Source organism: Lissotriton vulgaris, chromosome 7 (genome assembly GCF_964263255.1).
Source record: "Lissotriton vulgaris chromosome 7, aLisVul1.2, whole genome shotgun sequence".
NCBI lineage: Eukaryota > Metazoa > Chordata > Amphibia > Caudata > Salamandridae > Lissotriton > Lissotriton vulgaris.
Genome location: NC_141695.1, coordinates 446995750 through 447015838, shown reverse-complemented (window position 1 = coordinate 447015838; position 20089 = coordinate 446995750). Strand labels below are relative to the sequence as shown.

Sequence of the window (20089 nt, the reverse complement as noted above, 5' to 3'; positions counted from 1 at the left end):
AATACAGTCGAAATGAGAGAGGGACATACCGCAGAGACAGTTACCTGCCTCAGGCAAGTGAATAGACTAGAGAGTCAGGCAGAGAGATAGGATGAAGAAGTGTAAACACATCCGGCATAAAATACTGAACAAGAGGGAAAAAGGAGGCATTTAAATGCCTCAACATCATGGGCATTAGAGGGAGCAGGGGAAGATACATTAGATTTTAAAATATTTTCAGAACATTTAATTATAAATAGTTTTGTATAAAGGATGTCATACTGTGTCTCTGCCACTTCTATGCACTGTAACTAACAGGAGTTTCTATTACCAGTGCCAATGAAATAATGCGTCGTCGAGGGCCAAATTATGCAGCAGGGTTGAGTAAATTCTGTAGCAAGAAAAAGTCTAACTATGCGATGTAATGTGGCATGTTTTGTGATAGCATTGCTTCCTTATTTTGTAATTTTTACACTTGTTAACACTGTCTGGCCATTGGTTACATCTCCTTAGTACCAGTTTAACAGACGAATATAGCAATAAGCAACAGATAGGTGACCAGTCAACCTTTGCTAGCATCCTTCCACTGTGCAGCAGCATGTGTTGCTGCGTTTTAAGCAACTTGTGAACAGTTTGAGCTACAAACAATTGTTTTTGTTCAAATCTGCCGATTATGCAATCAAAGGATGGATTATGTGCCCAATGCGGAAAATCTATATGCAAAAAACGAAGTGTCTGCACAATCACATATTTCAAGTAGCTCTGACTGTCACCCAGTGTATTTATGTCAATTTACCGACCTCAAAACAATGGAAGGCTGAGTTGGCCTTCCCAGGATCAACATTGTGAGGTCGAACTCCCTGAATCATCTCACATTCAATTTCTTCACAATTATGAATACATTCGAGGAAAAAGCGGGGAGATATGCACACCACCCAGATACTGGATGACAACATTTTGAATTTAGAAGAGGGAGAAAGGGAGCTTCAACGGGCATTTAAATACAGTGGTGGGCAGAGAGGGAAGACAATACATGGTGAATTGAGTACAGCTGAGGAAGAAACATTATACAAGATAAAGATTCAAACACTTCAGAAAAAAACTCAGTAGTGGAGAAAAGGCAAATATAAATGGAATACATGTAAATACCATAGAGGAATGAAATGGCGTATTTGATCCATTTACACACCTCACATATGTAAATGCCAGAGACAGGGACATGGGAGATATGTGCGATACTTGAAGGTATCAGTACAGTAGAGTGTGGGATGAGGGGTGTGAAGGATGCATCTAAGCACACAAGAGGTATTATTACATTGGAGCTGGGGGGAGGGGTTTAAATGTGAGAGCAGCTTAGATACCTGGATGTATGAATGCATTCGAGACTGAAGAAGGGTTATATGAGTGAGATATATCATTGCCTCTAGAGTACAAAGACAGGAGAGGGGTGAGAAGGGCGACATTAGAGAAACCATTCAAAACACCAGGAATGGAGATGTAGGAAAAAGAGATTTACGTAGCTCCGGCGTAAAGATATAGTAGGAGAAATAGTAGAAGCAGTCAATATGTTCAAGGGGACATGGCCCTACACCAAGGGGGCACTCCTGGCCGAGGTATGCAGGGGCAGTGGAGACCACAGCTGTAACAAATTTCAACTAGGTGATTATCGCCACTGGGGACCAATCATATAGTACGAGCAAAACCGAGCTATAAAGCCGGAACTGGGAAGACAGGGTCAACGAGGATGAACTAAGGGAATACGAAGAAATACTGCAATAAGTAACTTACAATGAAGAGCTCGACAGAACGAATTCTAATTGTAGGTCATGTTGAAAATCATGAAATAAAGAAGAAACCATAGTAATGAATGGCTTATTCACAAACATGCGGCATCAACCCTTATTTTGAGTGTAACCCTAACCCTTACACTTCAACTAAGGTAACTCTGCATCTACCTATGTGTATTTATATGGGCCTTTATTCCCTGAGCCACTACATCTAACTTTGCACATACACCTACTTTTCATCTACGTCTATCTCTGCTCTGCCTCTCACCTTTCTTATCCTCTACCTTTATGTCTACACCTACTTCTATATCAATCTCTAGACCTACACCTACTTCTGTGTCAATCACTAGACATACACCTACTTCTGGACCTACTTTTGCCTCTTCCACTATCTTCACCCCACCTCTATTTCTGCATTGTTTTCATTCCACACTTTTCTCTTCGACTTCAATTACTTCTACAACTATTACAACTACTACTATGCCTACAACTATTTCTACCTCTACAGTACTTTTAAACTACATCTGTCTCTACAGCAATCTCTTCCTCTACTATTACATCTACACAGTGGCAGCGCCTCCACTAATGCGGTGGAGTATCGCCCCACTGTGAGCAGTGTAAAAAGGAAAACGAACATGATAATAACTAATGTTATTATCATGTTCGTTTTCCTATCTGCTTTGGTGTGGGGATGGTGATACTGCTGTACAACACACTTTTAACTTGTGTAACTCCTACTTACTTTTACTACTTTTACAGCAATAGAGCACCTTGACCTGGCTGCTCTTAAGCAAATTTCAGTCCTATACAAGGAACCTACAGCATGATATATCTTCCATCAACGTCATACATCTCTGTCTGGCATTAATTAGTATGCATCTGCATGACACATAATCGTCACAACCTTCTCCACAGAGGCGCGGTGCACAGTTACCTTCTGTTGAGGCGAGGATGCTGCAGAATTGCTAGGTGCACCTAGATGGGATGAAAACTAGAAGCAGGCCAATATCTTTTTTTTAATTCAAATACTCTTTTATTTTTATATATTTACAACACCATAAGCATTCACTATAATAGGTGCGTACTGTATATATTTACAAAGGAAGGTACATTGCAGACGCCATTTTAAGATTCTGGTCATATCTTGTGTCAATGTCTTTGCTTCAGATTAGCACCATCATACTTGCCTAGCTCAGAATAGTGCTTTTCATGTTTAGGATTTTTACTTTGATTTTCTAACATTTTCCATAGATTCCTCCATTTAAAAAAAAAAAATAGTTAATTTATTTTTCCAAACTGCGTTTTTTTGTTTCACTTTGTGACATTCGGCTTAAAACTCTCAACTGCTATGCATATTTTTTAAGAGTATTATCATTTTGAGTTTCTCTCTGCCAGTGATTTATAATCTCACAAAATCTCCCAGGTGAACAGTTATAATAGCTCTGTGCTCAAGGCCTATTAACTTTGACACTATTTGCTCACAAGTGGTCTGTGGCCCTACCACCGGGGTAATTTTCAAAGTCAGGATTCTGGTGAGACCGATGAGGGAGATTGCTCTCTTCTTGAATCTATAAAGTGCGTGATTCCTATGTGGAATGTGAGACGCCATCTTTGCCTTCGTATCCATCTAGGTAACACTACCCACATTCGAGCAGTCACAACAAGGCTGAATCTGCTGTTGTCGAGCGTCTTTAACTGGAAGTGCGTCATAACGGGCTCTGGAGCACCCCTACCATTTACATGCACCGTGTTCAGTGAATTGATCCCTTCAGATTAGGGAATCCTTCCGGCATGCCCAATAAGGTTGGGAAGGTTTTGCCTCTTGTTTCATTGATACACGTAGAAATATGGATTCAAAATGTTGTGAGACCCAATGCGAGCTGTGCCGCTAAGCACATAATACCAATAGAAATGCTCAAGTTAATTTCTGGTGGTGAAACTAGAAGGAATTGATCAAATGTATCCCATATTTTTCACATCTTTAGTACAACATGCCTTATGCAGCATAGAGTAGCCGTTCACACAAAGCATGATCTATGCTGCCGTGTGTCAAAAAGCGGAAATGTTACACAACTGAGCCATGTCTTGCCTTCTTATGTTTAGATATGTACTAACATTGGGACACCCTTCTAGACACCACACATGTGTATCTTTGTCTACCAAACACCAGTTGTTAAACTGAAAAGAATAGAGTTTGAGCCCTCTAGCTAGACACCGTCTACATACAAAATGATGTCATATGAAAGGACTGCTTTTTACTCACTCTTCCATAGCAATTCAAAATGGTAAACAAATTAACCTGCCCTTGCACTCTACTCTAGGGATAGCATCCATCTGCTTGACTATCTCCAAATTCCTTATAGACTGGGGTTGCTGCTCAAACTGGAGCTCTATCTGTGGTCTCCTGTGAATGACCCTTGTTGTCATCATTAGGTGATTTTGCTGTTTCCAGATAGTTCACTTGATGGATGATGGGTCAGCCTCTTTGAAGGTTCATTGGAGTTCAGAACTTCCCGCGTGATGTTCCTTCTCGTGTCTGAGTAAGCTGAACTATGTGCTCTCGAGGACGATCCCATCAGAGCAGCAAGAGCCAATTTCAAAAAAGCTCCCCACAAAACTGTGGAAGACGCTTCCAACTGATGAGAGTTTGAGCTGTACGGCTCTCACGGCAGAGGCTGTGTCTATCAGCTATTGCTAGAAGAACACCTAGAACCAAGAATGTCTTAGCGGCCTCTCTTTACCAGAAAGTTTTTATTAGTCACTCTGCCCTGCAGGTAGCGGGAGTTGTCTGGCTTGTTGCTGTTATGTAGGATGGCTTTCCATGGTGTCTTAAGATAGTTCATGATTTCTTTTGGAGAACACCTCTGGGTGGGCACTGGGTCTAGCAACTTCTTGAACATCTCTAAGGCTTCGCTTGTGAACCACTTCCACTGAGCAGGGAGTTGGAAAATCCGGCTGCTCCTGTGCCAGCGTGTGTATTCCAGATAGTACTTGTCAGATGGTACTGCCGTGTTCCAGGGGAAGTACCCGGTGAGAACACAGAATAGGAGCACACCAAAAGCCCACACATCCAGGCTGGCATGAGCAATCAGTTTCTCGGTATCGCCTAGAATGCACATCTCTGGTGCTGTGTAGGGCAGGTTCTCTGGCATAGAGTCAACAGCAGTGCCCTTGGAGCATGTCAACCCAAAGTCTGTCAGCTTGACCTGGCGGCAATCCTGGTCAAAGAGCAGGATGTTTTCCGGCTTTATGTCACGATGGACCAGTCCTTTGGTGTCCATGTATTCAAGGGCACTTGAAATCTGCAAGGCACAGCGTTTAACCGTCATCTCAGGGATTCCAATCTGGAAAAGGAATGTACAAAAGATGTCAGAAAAGGGGTTGGAGTGCTATGTTTGTTTTTAAATGATAACATTCTGTTCACATCACACTTCTCTATAACTATAACTCATGCAGTAAAGTGACTATAACTCGTGTCCCTGCTCTGCACAGTGCTGTCGTCAAGGATGTCATTTCAGAAGCAGTGATGTTATCAATGGTGTCATAGAACATGTCATGAGTGATGTCATTTGGGAAGTAATTAGCAGTGCATGGGGAGGGCAAGAGTTACCCTTACTTTACTGCATGAGTTATAGTTACTTGAGACAACTATAACTGGTGAATTTCCGTTGTTTTATAGTTTAAAATGGTATGCTTTAACTGACATTTTCCCCTAGCTATAACGTGCCTTTAACCTTTGATTTTTTTGTTGTTGTGAATTTCAGTTTTTTTAAAATGTAAAGTAAGATATAATAACAAATCCTAACAATGATGTTAATTTAACCTTTGTTTTTATCAATGAATGTCTAGGGTTTTTTAAAACTAAATTAATATTTCCTTACAATACCTGAAGCCAACTCCTTGCTGTGAACGTGCATAGGGTTGGCTGCAGGTCCTGGCCTGAGGCTAGGCACTGCATTCAAATACCGCAGGAGCCAAGCCCCTGCCGCATATGGCCTTCTCCAGTACAAACTGTGGGGTTGGTTGCAAGGCCTGGCCTACAACCAACACCCCAGGCAGCCAACCCCCTGTCCACTGTGCATCTCCTTTGACCGTGCATGGCATGGGCTTGGCCACAGGGCTTAGCCCACCCCCCACACAGTCTTTTTTATATACATTGTTTTACTCCCCTTGGTGTCTCATGAGAGAACTCCCCAAAGGCCTCCCGCAGGAGTCCAGATGGGCCTTGCTGGCACCCACAGGAGACCTGCGGGATCGTGAAAACAAAAAAATAGATTGTTGTTTGTTTTTGGGCCTCCCCCCCATATTGTTCACGAGGTCAGGGTACCTCTACCCTGCCCATTTATACTTAAAAAAAAATTTTTTTCAGGACATGTGGACCGAGTCACTGTGCCCTGAAATGGCAGCAGCAACATTTTGCTTTATGTTGCGGCCCGCCAGTCAAAATGCATGCTCCCATGGGCTCACAGGAGCGGTACGGCCGATGGGAAAAAACAGCCTCAACCAATCAGATGGCCTCATTTTTTTTTTTGCATGACTGTGGGACCCCCATGAGATTCTCACGAATTCAACTGCCCAGACATACAAATATTTTTCAACTAGGGCTGGCCAGCAATTGTGGAGTTTCACTTCACGGAATTCCGTGGAGATCAGCGAGTGGGCGAAATTGGCACCTCGTGCTGATTTTGAGACCTTGCAGCCTGTTCTATGATGCAAAATCAGTGCAAAGAGCACTACTCTGCTCTCCAGAGGGCATTGCTTCTTTGCTGCTGCTCACTTATATTTTCTGCCTGAATGGCATCTTTCTCATCGCATGTGATATCAATCGCCCGCCACTGTCAGTGTTGAGAAAATCTCGCTGGATGCTATCCTAGCGTCCAAAATTCACGCTAGCGTACATCAATTCTCGCTTGTGCTTACCAACTTACCATGGAGAGCTGTGCTCATGACAAAACTCACACAGTGGTTGGTGGCTATTTACTGGAAACTCTGTATTACAAGCATAGGCAATAATCCGCGAACTCCGCCTCCAGGGCGGAATTTATTGCCCGCCCTATTTTTAACCTTAATTTCTCAAAAACTCCTGGACAATTGTACACCAAATCATAAAAAGAAGCTTTCTAGATAGAGATCTAGCTTCATGCCAAATTTGCTGTCATTCCGTTCAGCCATTTTTGCTGTAGCCCGTTTCAAAAAGTTCTATGGAAAATGCATGGGTATTTTGTGTTTTGGGACTACTTTTCTCAGCATCTGCTTGGCAGGTCACCCCAAAACTTTCCATGATGGAACTAAGCAAAAGAGAGAAATTTGTGGTAAGGTTTCATGAAGATTCCTCAAAATGGCGCCAAAGTTATTAGAAAACCAAAAACGTATTTTCATGTGTGGAAACACCATCCTAACTACATTTAAAGAGTGTGTTACAGAGTGGCAGTTACCACTGTGTAATTACTGCTAGGACATAGTTACCATAATTACCATAGGAAGAAGGTTGAGTTTGGTTTGCTGATAACTTTGTCCCCATTTGATGAATCTTCTCAAACCTTCGTGGAAAGTTTCAGGGTGAGCCGTTAAGTGGTAGCTAAGAAAAAACAGGAGGCCCCAAAACGCAATTTTCTATGGGAAAATGGAACCGCATTAATTCACAAACAGCTGAATGGAATTACACCATATTGGGCAGAAAGCTAGATCTCGGTCAGGTGGCTCAGATGATCTGGTGCAAATCTGTTCACTATATTTTGAGAAATTTAGGTTCATAAACTTTGAATATGTGAACGCTTGGATTCATGGAAGGCCAGAGAGACACTTTTATTTCCTGCGGCCTCCTTGCTCCTGCAGGGGAGAAAGGCTGCTGTGAACTCCTGCAGAAGATTGCCCTCAAATTGGCTTGCCACAACATGAAGACAAATGATGCACCAGACATTTCAGGACATGGGGACTCAGTCAGTCCCTGTGTCATGAAAATTAATAAAACATAAGTTATAAGGGGGCAGGGTAGGGGTACCCTAACATCCTGCACCTTGGGGGGTGAGGAGGGCCAGAGTGCCCCCCGGGTGCCACATTTTAAAAATATATCTATTTATTTTGGATTTCTGCAATCCTGCAGGTGTCCCACAGGAACCAGCATGACCACCTGGACTCCCCTGGAAGTCTCTCATGAATGTAAGTGTTGGGCTGCCTCCTGTGATAATATTTTGGGGCTATTTTTTAGGCTGCATTTTCTGTGGTGGGTTGGTAGAAACAGGTGAAGGCTGTACGCGGTGAGGAAATTGACTACCTGCTGGGTGGTTGAGAGTCAGGTCCTGTGACCAACCCCCTCCCTGGAGGGTTGTGCAGATGGCCTGGCCATGGGAAGTTAGCCTTAAGTTTGGTAATCAAATATTTCTTTAGTTTAAAAGAACCCTAGGAAACCACAGAAAAAAACAAAGTTTAAAGTGATTTTATAGTTAGGTATGATGATAATATCTCAGCTTTACAAAAAAAACACAGTAAATGCACTGAAAAAACAAAGTTTAACGTGATGTTATAGTTAGATAAAAATATAATTTTAAGCATAACATTTTAAACAAAAAAACCACCGAAATTCAGCAGTTATAGGTATTTCAAATAGCTATAACTTACGCCCTCCCTATGCACTGTGTATGCCCTCACATATTACAACACTCACGACATGTTCAGTGACAGTATTGATTACATTACTGATGACAACTGAACTGACATCATTGATGACAACACTGTGCATGGCGATTAAGCCCCCTTGAGTCCTGAGGGTCCCTGGGGGCCAACTAACCCACCATGTACCTCCAGTAAGCGCCACAGAGCTGCGTTGCAGAGTGGTGTAAAAAGGGGGCGTGGCCTTGGACCACCTCTCTGCAACCCAGCTCCCTAACGCATACTGGAGGTTTCTGGTGGGCTAGTTGGCTCCCAGGGACCCTTAGTATTCAAGGGGAATTAATTCCCCAACTTACAATGCACCAAGGGGGCACATTTGCAGAGTGCTGCATGGAGGGGGGCTGGCATTTTTTTCCAGAAGGGGGCTGTGTTGCCCTCCTTCTTTTCCCATTTTTGGGGCCCTGGGGACCCCATCCCCCAAGGGCCTGACCTCAATCTAAAAAAAAAAAAAAATGGGAAGGGGGCCGCGTGGGCCCCCCATCTGAGGCGAATTTCTGTCCCCGGAACCCCATCCACTTTTCTTCTTTTTTAACCCTTATTTTACTATTTTCTGAGTCACAAGATGGCTGCCAACACTTCCTGGTTTGTAGTGTTGGCAGCCAATCAGAGGAAAGCTCGTGCCCAGGAGGGGTTGAGAACGGGAAAAAGGAACCGCCTTTGTGTGATATATATATATATATATATATATATATATATATATACAGACTTGATCAGAGCTGATTTCTTCCAACATTGTTAATTTGTTCCATTCTAATAACTTCGGTCCTCTATTCCCTGATCAGGTGATCTACTGAATAACTGATACCAGCAATACCTGACAACTAAAGTGGCAGTTAAAATGAATTGTGGGGTCACATTCACAACAATGTGTTGGACTGTGCATTGATCCCATAGCGTATGAACTGTCGCTGCCTGGTGTTCGCTGTCAAGGTAATGAATGATGTGCTACTCTCTGCTGTAGTCTTTAAGATGTTCAGGCTTTGGCTTTTCAAACATGCTACACACATGCCTAATCCCAGTGCCATCGCAATGACAGTCCAGTGCCCACACATGGGGGCTTCTATAGTCACCTGCGGTTTCATGATAGAGAAGAGATCATTGGCCGTGGCCAGCTCTTGAGCGAAGATATAGTGAGTGTCCGTTTGAAAGGCGATGCCGAATGTGCCGATGACGCATGGGTGCGCAGAGAGACTAAGCGACACACAGTACTCAACAAGGAATGCCCTCAGCTCTGTATTACTCTTCCGTAAGAATTTCAGGGCCATGGGTGTCCCTTAAGGAAGAAAAGAGAGAGAGAGAGAGAGAGGAGATGATTGGCACCTGCAAGTGGAAATAATTGACAAATGGCAATGCAGCGCGTGCAATGTAATTTGTTTTATTTACCTAACTCAGTTCGGTCGTTACTGGAGTTTACTACGCCCCAACCTGCCCCTCCCCTGCCCCTCCCCTGCCCCCGCCCCACCTCGACACCCCGCAGCACTCCCTTGAGGAGCCGCCACTGCTCCTGAATGTATTTGAATAGGTCTTTAAAGGTAAACCTCTACGCCTACATTTGCAAAGCTGTGCACGCAATGTAATTCGTTTTATTTATTTATTTACCTAACAACGTTCGGTTGTTACCAGAGTTTACTATGCCCAACCCTGCCCCTTCCCCACCCCGCATCACCGCTACGCAGCACTCCGTTGAGGAGCCACCACTGCTCCTGAATGCACATTAAAGGTATAACTCTTCACCTACAGGCCACAAACCTATACTCCTGATATTCAAAAGACTCCATTTGAGGTTTCAACACCCCAGCCTCATGAGACAGCAACACTGCAGCCTTCTCGTGAGCTGGCGACACCTTCTGAGACCACAAGTACCAGACCACGAGATACACAGCGGGTAGTGGCACAATATTAAAAGCACTACATTTTGCAGACAGGCTGGCTGTCCGCATTCTGTTCACCCCTGTGGTCCTACCTTGAGTGTGGTGCACTGCCAGCAGCACCTGCCCGTAGGACCCGCTGCCCAGCTCCTTGAGGATGCTATAGTTGTCCTTCAGGTCAAGCCGGGGCAAGTTCTGGGAGGTTAAGAGCAGCATGTCCTCCAATAGGAGCCCACTCCGCCGTCTGCCGTTGAGATTCATTCCCTCTGGTGGTGGTGAGTGTCCAAGCTCTGTGGGGCAGAAGAAAGGGGTTTTTGGTTTGTTCTGGTGAACTCAGACACATCTGTACCATAACATCCATCACCTGCTCAACCTCCACATAAAGCTTTTGAAACACAAGAAAGATGGGGGCATATTAGCGAGAACCTCGTTAAAATTATCGCTGAGGCAGGAAACTGCCGCTAAAACGGCGATAATGGCCTTTTTAATATGCGTTATAGAATTTCAATAGAAGCCAAGTTTAGATGTCCTGCCCATCTAACCTCGGCTTCTATTGGAATTCTATAACGCATATTAACAAGCCCATTATCGCCGTTTTAGTGGCAGCTTCCTGACGCTAAAATGGCGATAATTTTAATGAGGTTCTTGCTAATATGCCCCACCATTCTTTGCAATGCTTTTCAAGAAGGGATTCAACTGTCTCTTCGGCTGGCACCAAGTACTTTTCAGCTTTCTGAAGTGAGCTGATGGGTGTGCATATCACTTTAAGGACTGGGCTGGGGCAAAACTGGTGCAAATCCATTGGCGTCTTTTCCTTAGCCTTTAAAATCAAGAATGGTGAAAAAAGATTTGGCCTCAATCATGAGCTCTTCTTTAGTGTTTGAAAAGTGAAGCACACTTTTAAGTATCAAAAGTCTGCAAAATCGGTTTCCTCCATGTTTTACACAGATGTAAATTGAATGTCACTATGTCCCTTAGAGCATATTTATTGCATATCTTTCTTAATAAACCTTGATGAATTTTACATTCTGCTGTCTTCAAATTTAAATAAGCTAACCAATAAAACTACAGGCCAGGCACCCAGTGACAAGTCAGCCTCCTTTTGGAAACTGGGCTAATTTGTCGACATTGTGAAATTCTTGCGCTTAAAACCCCCACTTGTAGTGTCTATTTGTACATCATTTTTTTCCTTTCATTTATTTTTAGAGAGCATCCTGACACTGAGACATAAACTTTCAAGCTAATACTTGTTCCATAAATGAGGAAGGTTCACCTCCAGATCTGGCACTGTGTTCTGGACCTCAGTGTCCTTGCGAGGTCATAGGTAATAAATAGGTTCATTAAGAACCGTGGTCATTTCCACATAGAGCTCTGCGCATTAGGCTGGTTGTCTTAAAGCAGAGGGTGTCCAACCTAGGGCCAGGAGGGCTGAATCGACTCCAGACCTTTAAAATTAAAATACTCATATAAACATCATTTACATAGATTTAAATGATGAGGATGAATCTCGTAATCTGACCTGAATTCAACCCTCCCGCGTCTACGCTGGACACTGCCTACCAGTTTTCTCCACGCTGTCAAAGTCTATCTCCTTCAGTGAAAAATTCTCCAACCTGGCGCATTATGAACACATTACCACTTAGGTGTTGTTTGGCAGACCTGGTTGGGTGGGGTTCCTGCAATCAATGGCGTGCCATATATAAACACATTCAGAAGTACCGGGTTAAGGGCAGAGTTGTGGTTCTCAACATCACTACTTTCGCCTCGGACTCAAATAGAGGCAGTCAGTGCCAATAATTCACTTCTCACGCGATGAACTGTACCCCCCTTCATCCCTGTGAAGGGCAGAGTCACCCCAAAGATAGGCACAAGCAGAATAAGAACAAAAAGATTTCAGATGTTCACGTGGAAAGGGTCCACATAAACATAATCCGCATTGTAGAGAGCGGAGGTTCAGAATAGTCCCACACTGTGCTAATGACGTGAGCTGAACGTCATGAACAGTAGAATTATGCAATGCTCAGCACTTGAGGCTGAGAGGTGACCTCTTTCAAAGATGTTCATTCTTCGCCTTCCTAGATCTCGTCAATTTAATGTGTTTGACATGTTTTAAGAGCTATAACCTTCAAAGAGGTTAATACACTGCAGTGTAAAATAAAGAGTTGTGTGGTAATAAAAAAAAGGGTCAAACCTGTATCAAATTGTTGTAAATGGTAGTGAAACTATGCAAGAGAAAAAATAAAAGTAGTGGTACTCAAGTAAGTTAGTTCCCATTAACTTCGACCCCTTGATTGCAATGTTTAGTACAAAAGATACATTTTTCGTGAAGATCTTCATGTGCAGATTGCCTGGTCCATCTTTGCAGGTGGAATTCACTCCAAAATTAAAATGTGAGCAGGTAGTGTCAGCTTGCAAACTTTAAGGCAAGGACATCAATTTGTAGCTTCAACTACTTCAAGCAAACCTCTGAATAAATTCGCACATAGAAGAGGGACCTCTTTAAACTGGCCTTTCAGTCAGACAGTCCTTTCTCCAAAAAGGTACAAAATCACATAGATATTTTGCCTTGTTAAACGTTGTTTAGAACACGTTTCCTTTTTTCTGGCACCACCAGCACACTCTATCTTAAATGCACCGATTAAACATAAACTTCCGTTTCTGAAAGCGCTTTCTACTTGGGCAAGAGTGGGTAGGCCTGTTGCATTAGCGCCGCCATCCATCATTTTGCCTTTATTTGCACCAACGACATGATGCAAAACGGACAATGACATCACTTGATCTGTGCAAAAACAACACAATGCGCTGCTCGGTCCTTCAAATACAGTTTTTGCAGCGGTAGGATGGTACAAGAGAACGGTGCAATATAATCAGACCACTTTCCAGGGTGTTTGAATTCTGCCACATTCTGCAAATCAAGAATGGCGTCTAGAAAAAGAAAATACTTTGCCCAAAACATATTTTGGTCTGATGTGGAAGCTACAGAAAAATAATTCACTTATAAGGACAGTGCAAAGCTAATTTTTAAAAGCACTTTACAGTTCATTTCAAAGAGTACTTTGCAAAATGTGTGGCATAAATCCACAAAACTTCAACTGCAGGGGCTAGCTAGTGAAGGGATTTGTCGGGCAGGAAGCGCATATAAGTTTGATAGTGAACATTCACAGTTTCCATATCTGTGCACAATTGCTGCATGCCTCCTGGGCATGTCTATAATATTTCAATCTGCTCCCATATCCCTCCATTCACGCTGCACATTTATTTTTACTAAAGAAATGTTACACATACAAGATCGTTGCTTCAAAATGCAGGGGCAGATTTACCATTCTTTCATGCAATGCAATGCAATGCAATGAAATGCAGCAAGGAAGGCAGCATGTTACCCTGAGCTGCACGAAAGAGCAGAAATGCTGGCCAGGTAGAAAGATATGAAGCATTTCTGTTCTCTCCTTGCACTGGTGCAGAATCTGCTTCCTGGTGCCAATGCAGGAACCCATGTACCATAGGGCACCGATGTCTGCGATCAGACAAGATCACCATTCTGACCCAAACCCCGGTTTACAGGTCTTTGTAAATCTGCGTTTGCATCAAAATCCATGGGTGGGTGCATGGGAATGAGTGCACTCCCCATCTAGTGCCTACTCAACGAAAAGTAATGCAAGCAGTGTTTTGTGCTGCATTGCATTACTTTGTATTTACTAAACCATGCAAAGTGGCTCTGCATGGCTTAGTTATGGGCTTACTTTGCCTTATGACAACTTGTGTTACACAAGTCCTTAGAACTCTGTCTGTCATATTTTGCAGATATGGGAAATTTCACATTCAGATCGAGTAAAAACATTTGACTTTGTGTGTAGCTGCAACTTCCACGTTGGTACGGAAAATCCCCTTAAGAGGTCCTCATGGTGGCAAATAATTATTTTTCTTAATACAACAAGCCCACGCAATGACTCACAATCTTAGAATGAATAGTTGGCCGGGCATTCTACTGTTATATGCAGTTGAAAAGACAAACCCTGACTGCCCAACCAGCTACAATCGCAGACAGTTTCTAGCAAACTCCTGATAAAGAGGTCATTAAGAGAGCCGCCATGCTTTGTAACTCAAGGCTGTTGAAACCTCCCAGCGGTTTGTCACCCACATGACGTATCTGAGAGCTTCCAGCAGGATTATGTCTGGAATCCCTTAAAAGAAGTTAGTGAGTAAAAACACATAGCGCCGAGATCTGTGAGTCACTTGCAGGTAAAAATGGCAAAAGCCTCTGGGATCCACGTGTCTTCCATCTGCAGAGGCGCACCACTGTCTGACCTAGATTACACCAACATTATCCAGTTCTAAGCATCCCTCGTTGTCTGCTGCTAACGGAACGGGGCTAAAACGTTGACCTGTATATTATGTTACAGTGGCCACCCACTACTTAAGCGGTGCAGAGAGGGGCGCCTTACCTGAACCGGAGCTTCAGCAGGGGACAGGCGCAGCCGGTGCCTCGAGGTCTAATGGTGCCCCTCTGACGGGTCAAAGCGGGGGTTTTCAGGGGGTCTGTGTGCGCGCGCGTGCACAGTGTGTGATCCTCTCAGCTTTCCCAGGCCTGCAGGCCAAGTTCTCCTGTATCAGTCCAAGGTGCAGGCTTATATGGCAGGGCCAGGCCCCCCACCCAGCTCAGGGCAGGGAGGGGGCTGCACCTGCCATTCACAAAGGCTTCTTAGCAATGCGGCCTCTATACTTAGCCTCCCACTGGGAGGGAGGCCGTGCTCGCCTCTTCCTGGACCCAGCCCAGCTACTGTTGTTTGACAAGTTTCCCAGTTTCTCGAAACTATAACAGGAGCCAGCTGTTCATGGGGACAGAGGCGGAGTGGCACATGACATCGCTGAAAGAACTGCATCTGAAGACCGGATAGATATGAGAGCCCTGTACCGCTCGAGGCAGGCTCGAGCCAGGGGCTGGGCTCTGGCTCAGCTCGAGGGCCTCAAAGAACCTCGAGCCCAAAATGAGCCGAGCTTTCATGGTGCTTCTGCCTGCCACCTTCGCTCTACCCTCATGCACAAAGTTCAAACAAAGCATTAACATTTAAGGTAAAAAGGAAAGACAAATGGATACCGCCTTAGATGCTGATTTGTACAAAACGAGACTAGAAAACCTAGGATGAATCCTAGCTTCCCTGCTTAAACATACTCTGTGATCTTAGGCACCAAGAGGCAGATTTAAAACAAAGTAACACAGCACGATGCAGCAAGTCATTTTGCGGCACCGTGCTGCGTTAGTTTGGAAAGCACAGAGATGCGACATATTTACAAGAATATGACGCATCTCTGTGCTTCCCCCAGCTCTGGCGCACAAACTGCAGCCATGCGCTGGGCCAGGCACCCTTGCCCCATGGTGGAAGGATGCCTGCGTCGTGGGGAGATTGTTTTTGTGCAGGAAGGGACACCTTCCTGCACAAAAACAATCACAAGAGGCTTTTTCCTCTTTCAATGCGTGCTGTAGAATGCAGCACGCATGGAAAGACGAAAAAAACGAGGAGAAATGAAAACATTTCTCCTCGTTGCGCCTCGCTACGCCACCTCTAGGGTGGCGTAGCCTTCACATGTATCTCCAGATTAAGGATTTCTCGTAAATCTGGAGATGTGCTTGTTCCATGGGTGTTGCGTGGGAACACCCACAGCAACGCCCATGGAACTCCCCTTCCACGCACAGTGCTGCGTGTGAAGGGACCATATTTACAAGAAGAGGAAAAGTCACTCAGGGTGGCTTTTCCTCTCCTTGTAAATATGGAGGAGCCCCCTGGGCCACCAGTACGTCACGAAAAGTGACGTAGTGGGCGCACAGGGGGCATGTAAATTTGCCCATAGTTTGTTTCACCATCCCACTTTTTCTTCATTACCTAATGTGACTTATTAATGTCAACACTGCTGCATGTTAAAGAAAGGCCCTTCATATTTACTTTTATAGAGGCAATTATAATTTCTGTGTTTTTTTGCATGATTTACATAGCAGTCATTTCTGGGTCTTGGCTCGTGCAAGGGCTCTTAAAGCCAAGTCAGACCCGTGGCTCGGCTCTGGCTCAGCTCTCCCTGTTTATTTGTTGGCTCGCCCATCTGTACGGTTGAGCAGGGTCAGCTGCATGTCAGGCTGACTCTGTCCCAGCACTGGCGAGCAGTCTGGAATTGACCAGTTCTGCTATAGGCTTGTGTGCCATCGCTTAGCGAAAGGTTATCCATCTTTTATCAAGGGGTGCTATTTTTACACCAGGACCCTCCCCCGGGGGCTTTACGTGGATACTTCAGAGCCTCTCCAAGAGGCCCACGGACCCCCTTCGGTCTGCACTTTCCATCTGACACATCCATCGGCGCTGTGCCCTGAGATAGGAACGTCCCAATGGATTCCACAGATGGTGCAAGATGAGAGGGGGTGCTGGGTTCACCCCACATCTTCAGTCCAGCAGGGCAGAAATGGTGCAGAACAGATGAAATGCTCTGTTGACCCATGTAACCGTGCTTCCTCCTGAGCACTGCAGAGCGACCTCATGGAGGCATTGGCGCCTTGGCGGTAGCACCCCTCTTCGGCCACCCACCCCTAGATCCTAGTAATATACACCACACTCATTAGTTTGGAAGGGTAAAGGTCGCAGTTTATTGACTGCTTCACTCACAAGTATATTTTGCTTTGTGCTCTACATACAAAGGGACAGTTCGGATATGATTTCTCATCTGGTGATCTCTCACCGGTGCCACCTTCAGTTCTCAGGCATACCCAGTGGCCTTCCACTTCTGGTAGCTGCAACTCCATGAGTCAGAAACACTGGGCGACCTGTCACTTAAGGTAGACATGCTTCAACGCTCACAATCATGCATAACGCATGGTTTAATTTCCCTTAGTCAATCAGGCGTGCTGAGTGGCCAAACACTTCCAGTAGCCTTGCACAGACAGTGAGGCACACCAGATGAACCATTAGGTGGGCATGTTTCAAAAGTCACAATTTTAGAGCATCCATGTTTAATTCATCTTCAGTCAATCAGGCATGCTGGATGGTCATCAACTTCCAGAGGTGCAACTAGGCAGGGTTTTTGGATATGTGATATTATTATTTATGCTCCCAGAAATGTGACTGTATCCCCTTTCTCTCTCCAGTTTTACTTCCTTTTTTCTATTTAGTTTAATATACTGGTTAGCGGAATTCAAGGGTCTGAAATCCATCCCATATGCAACATAATATTGGGCCAAGGATATCACGCCAAAATTCGCGACTTAATTCCTACATTGGTAGGTTCTATTATCATAATTTTTTCCGATTTCCATTTGTGGTTTTGGGTACGGTGAGGGTTATATATCACATGGGGCTTTTGTTCTCGCATGTTCCACAATGTATTGGTTTCGGAGGTTCCCCCATTTTGTCACCCCTTAGGCAAATTACGATAGGCTACGGGATCTTGGGGTTCATCTCATGACAACAGACTATATACTGATGGTCTCTAAAGTGATACCTTGATTTGGTCTTTTTAGTGGTTGGACACTCATTCTCTGAGTACTGCTCATGCACATTCTGAGAAAAAACATCAGTGATTTTCCTTTTTTCTGTGTTCAGTTTTCTAATGATTCAATGCATCAATGTATATATGATGTTTAGGTGTTTTTATGGTTCTTCAAATTGGTGTAAAGTCTATAAACAAACTGTTGTATGTCTAACGCATGTCTGGACTCACTGTAGTCACAGAACTTATAATCTCTTTCTCCTGTAAAGTCAGATATGTGACTCCTGTTGAATGTTGTTCGTGATTCTATGTTTTTTCATGTTGTTTCAAATGTTGAATACATTTGAATTAAAGTCTGTATTGTATTTTTAAAGTAGTTTTTATATGTTTTAATCTACAGCCCTGAAGAAGTCCTGTTTTTCTAGGACAAAACGTGTTGGCTGTCTGTCTTTTAAAGAACTAAATACAGGAAAAGAAAAAACTTGACCAGGGTACAACGACTGTATGGATCCATAGAGAATTATTATTCAAAGGACTTTTCCGAATATTGCTGCCAAGTGGTGCATCTCTAATTTTGTTTTCACGTGTTTTCTAATCACCAGATGCTAATTATCTCAGATTCTGTTCCTATTTTCCCATGTTAGCAATACATAACATAACATAACATAACATAACGTAACACAACTAGGTGCTTTGCTACTCTCCTGCGCTTGTGGAATCGAAAATCTGGTAAGATAGACACAATGGTTGAGTCTGAATTGCAGTTCACATACTCAATCTACTGCAACAACATGCAAGAATGGAAGAGGCTTGGGGCCTTATTAGCGTTTGGCGGATGGGAAGCTCTGTCACGGGATAGATATCCTGGCCACCATATTACAAGTTAAATATATCCTAAGGCACTTGTAGTATGGCAGAGGGGATATCCATTGTAGTGTTCTGTGAGTTAGAGATGGCAGGACCCTTTTGTTTCCTGATGGACTCCATAGAACATGAGTGCATGGGTGATGTAACTCATGACGTAGAATGTTCTGTTAACTATTACATGGTAAGAATGAAAATGTGTAATACCAAGCTCCTTGTGTGCCGTGACCATTTTCATGCACACGGGCAGTGGAGGGCTGCTACAAATGGCGGCTAGATAGGGGATTACTTAAACCCTGCAACCCAAAGAACCAAGAGTGCTCTTCCAGAGAGTTTGGTGTGGTCTAGCAAACTGCTCATGATGCCACGTGTGCCTCAGTCGAAATGAAAGTCAGGACAGTAGATACTCCGCCACAGCTTAACACAGAGCCGTAATTTGTACAGTACAACAGTGTAAAGGCAGTGATAGCAGAGTGCAAGAAAGCGCTAAAAGCAGAAACATTTCTGATGTGAAAAAGTGCTAAAAGCATTTGAAACCATTTACAATGCAAAGAGGTGAGGAGGGTGACGGACCTTTCCAAGAAAGAAGGTCGCTACTCACTACTAAAGAAGAAGACAGCACCTTACAACAAGAGAGTGGGCGCAATTACTCAAATGTTAGTATTTGGCTAGTGCTTGACAATGGTGCTGGTCCAAACAGGCAGCAGGTGCTACCGGAGCGAGCTCCTCTCTCAACAGCAGAAAGTTCCACAGGTTATGATGCTGCCGCAATCCATGAAACCACCGGCTTCCACCAAAAAGCACAATATTGGCAACAGATGGACTGCCTTGGTCGAAACTTTCAATGATTTCATTGATGAACTGGAAGAAGTAAATGGGAAAAAGATCCTTAACTATCTGAAAAATGTAGTGGGTGAAGGAGTAAAAGAAGTGATAAAGAAAACACTCAATGCTGGTGAAGTGAGGTATGGTCAACTCAAAGAGGTGCTCAACACCAAGTTCAAGCCAATGCTGAATGTCGACTATGAAAGGTGCGTTTTCAACCAAGAAAGGCAGGAAGCTGATGAAACAATAGATGAGTTTGTAAAAAAAATTGATCTGCTCATCAACCATTGCAAGTTCAACGAGTTCGGTAATGAAAGGCTATGCGTCTCAGAGTAATAGATGATTGTCTCTCCGATTCCTTCACATGATGAATGCTAAACCACTCACTAAACCTGGAGCGAGTACTCATGTCTGCCAGAGCGGAAGAAAGAGCTGACAGACAAGCAGCTAACATGGAGACGGGAATGGCAAAAAATGAATCAACATTGAGTGTGAAAAGTAAGTTGAAACACAAGGTAGAAGGCCACAAAGTACTGTCTTCAAAGAAAAAAGAGTTGTGTTTCAGATGTGGATTTTCCTTTCCACATGAAGGTAAATGTCCTGCCATTGAACAGATATGCAAAGGCTGTG

The 20089-nt window shown here is 43.9% G+C and overlaps 1 protein-coding gene across 1 annotated transcript; it reads right to left on the bottom strand.

Annotated features, from left to right (window-relative positions):
• Positions 1-2790: 2790 nt before the first annotated feature.
• On the bottom strand, positions 2791-14862 carry LOC147701830 (serine/threonine-protein kinase SBK1-like). The gene is made up of 4 exons (XM_086930460.1): positions 14746-14862; positions 10399-10593; positions 9506-9708; positions 2791-5110 (listed from the first exon to the last, which is right to left on the bottom strand). Exons 2-4 carry the CDS (start codon positions 10562-10564, stop codon positions 4490-4492), a joined length of 990 nt encoding a protein of 329 aa, XP_086786586.1. The 5' UTR covers positions 10565-10593; positions 14746-14862; the 3' UTR covers positions 2791-4489.
• Positions 14863-20089: the final 5227 nt, after the last annotated feature.

What these genes read in the sequence shown, in the direction of transcription:
- LOC147701830 (XM_086930460.1), bottom strand. Translation starts at nt 10,564, where the DNA reads ATGAATCTCAACGGCAGACGGCGGAGTGGGCTCCTATTGGAGGACATG. An exon ending in GGCAGTGCACCACACTCAAG is followed by an intron (nt 9,709 to 10,398) that starts GTAGGACCACAG and finishes TTCTTCCTTAAG; the next exon opens with GGACACCCATGGCCCTGAAA. An exon ending in TCTCTATCATGAAACCGCAG is followed by an intron (nt 5,111 to 9,505) that starts GTGACTATAGAA and finishes TTCCTTTTCCAG; the next exon opens with ATTGGAATCCCTGAGATGAC.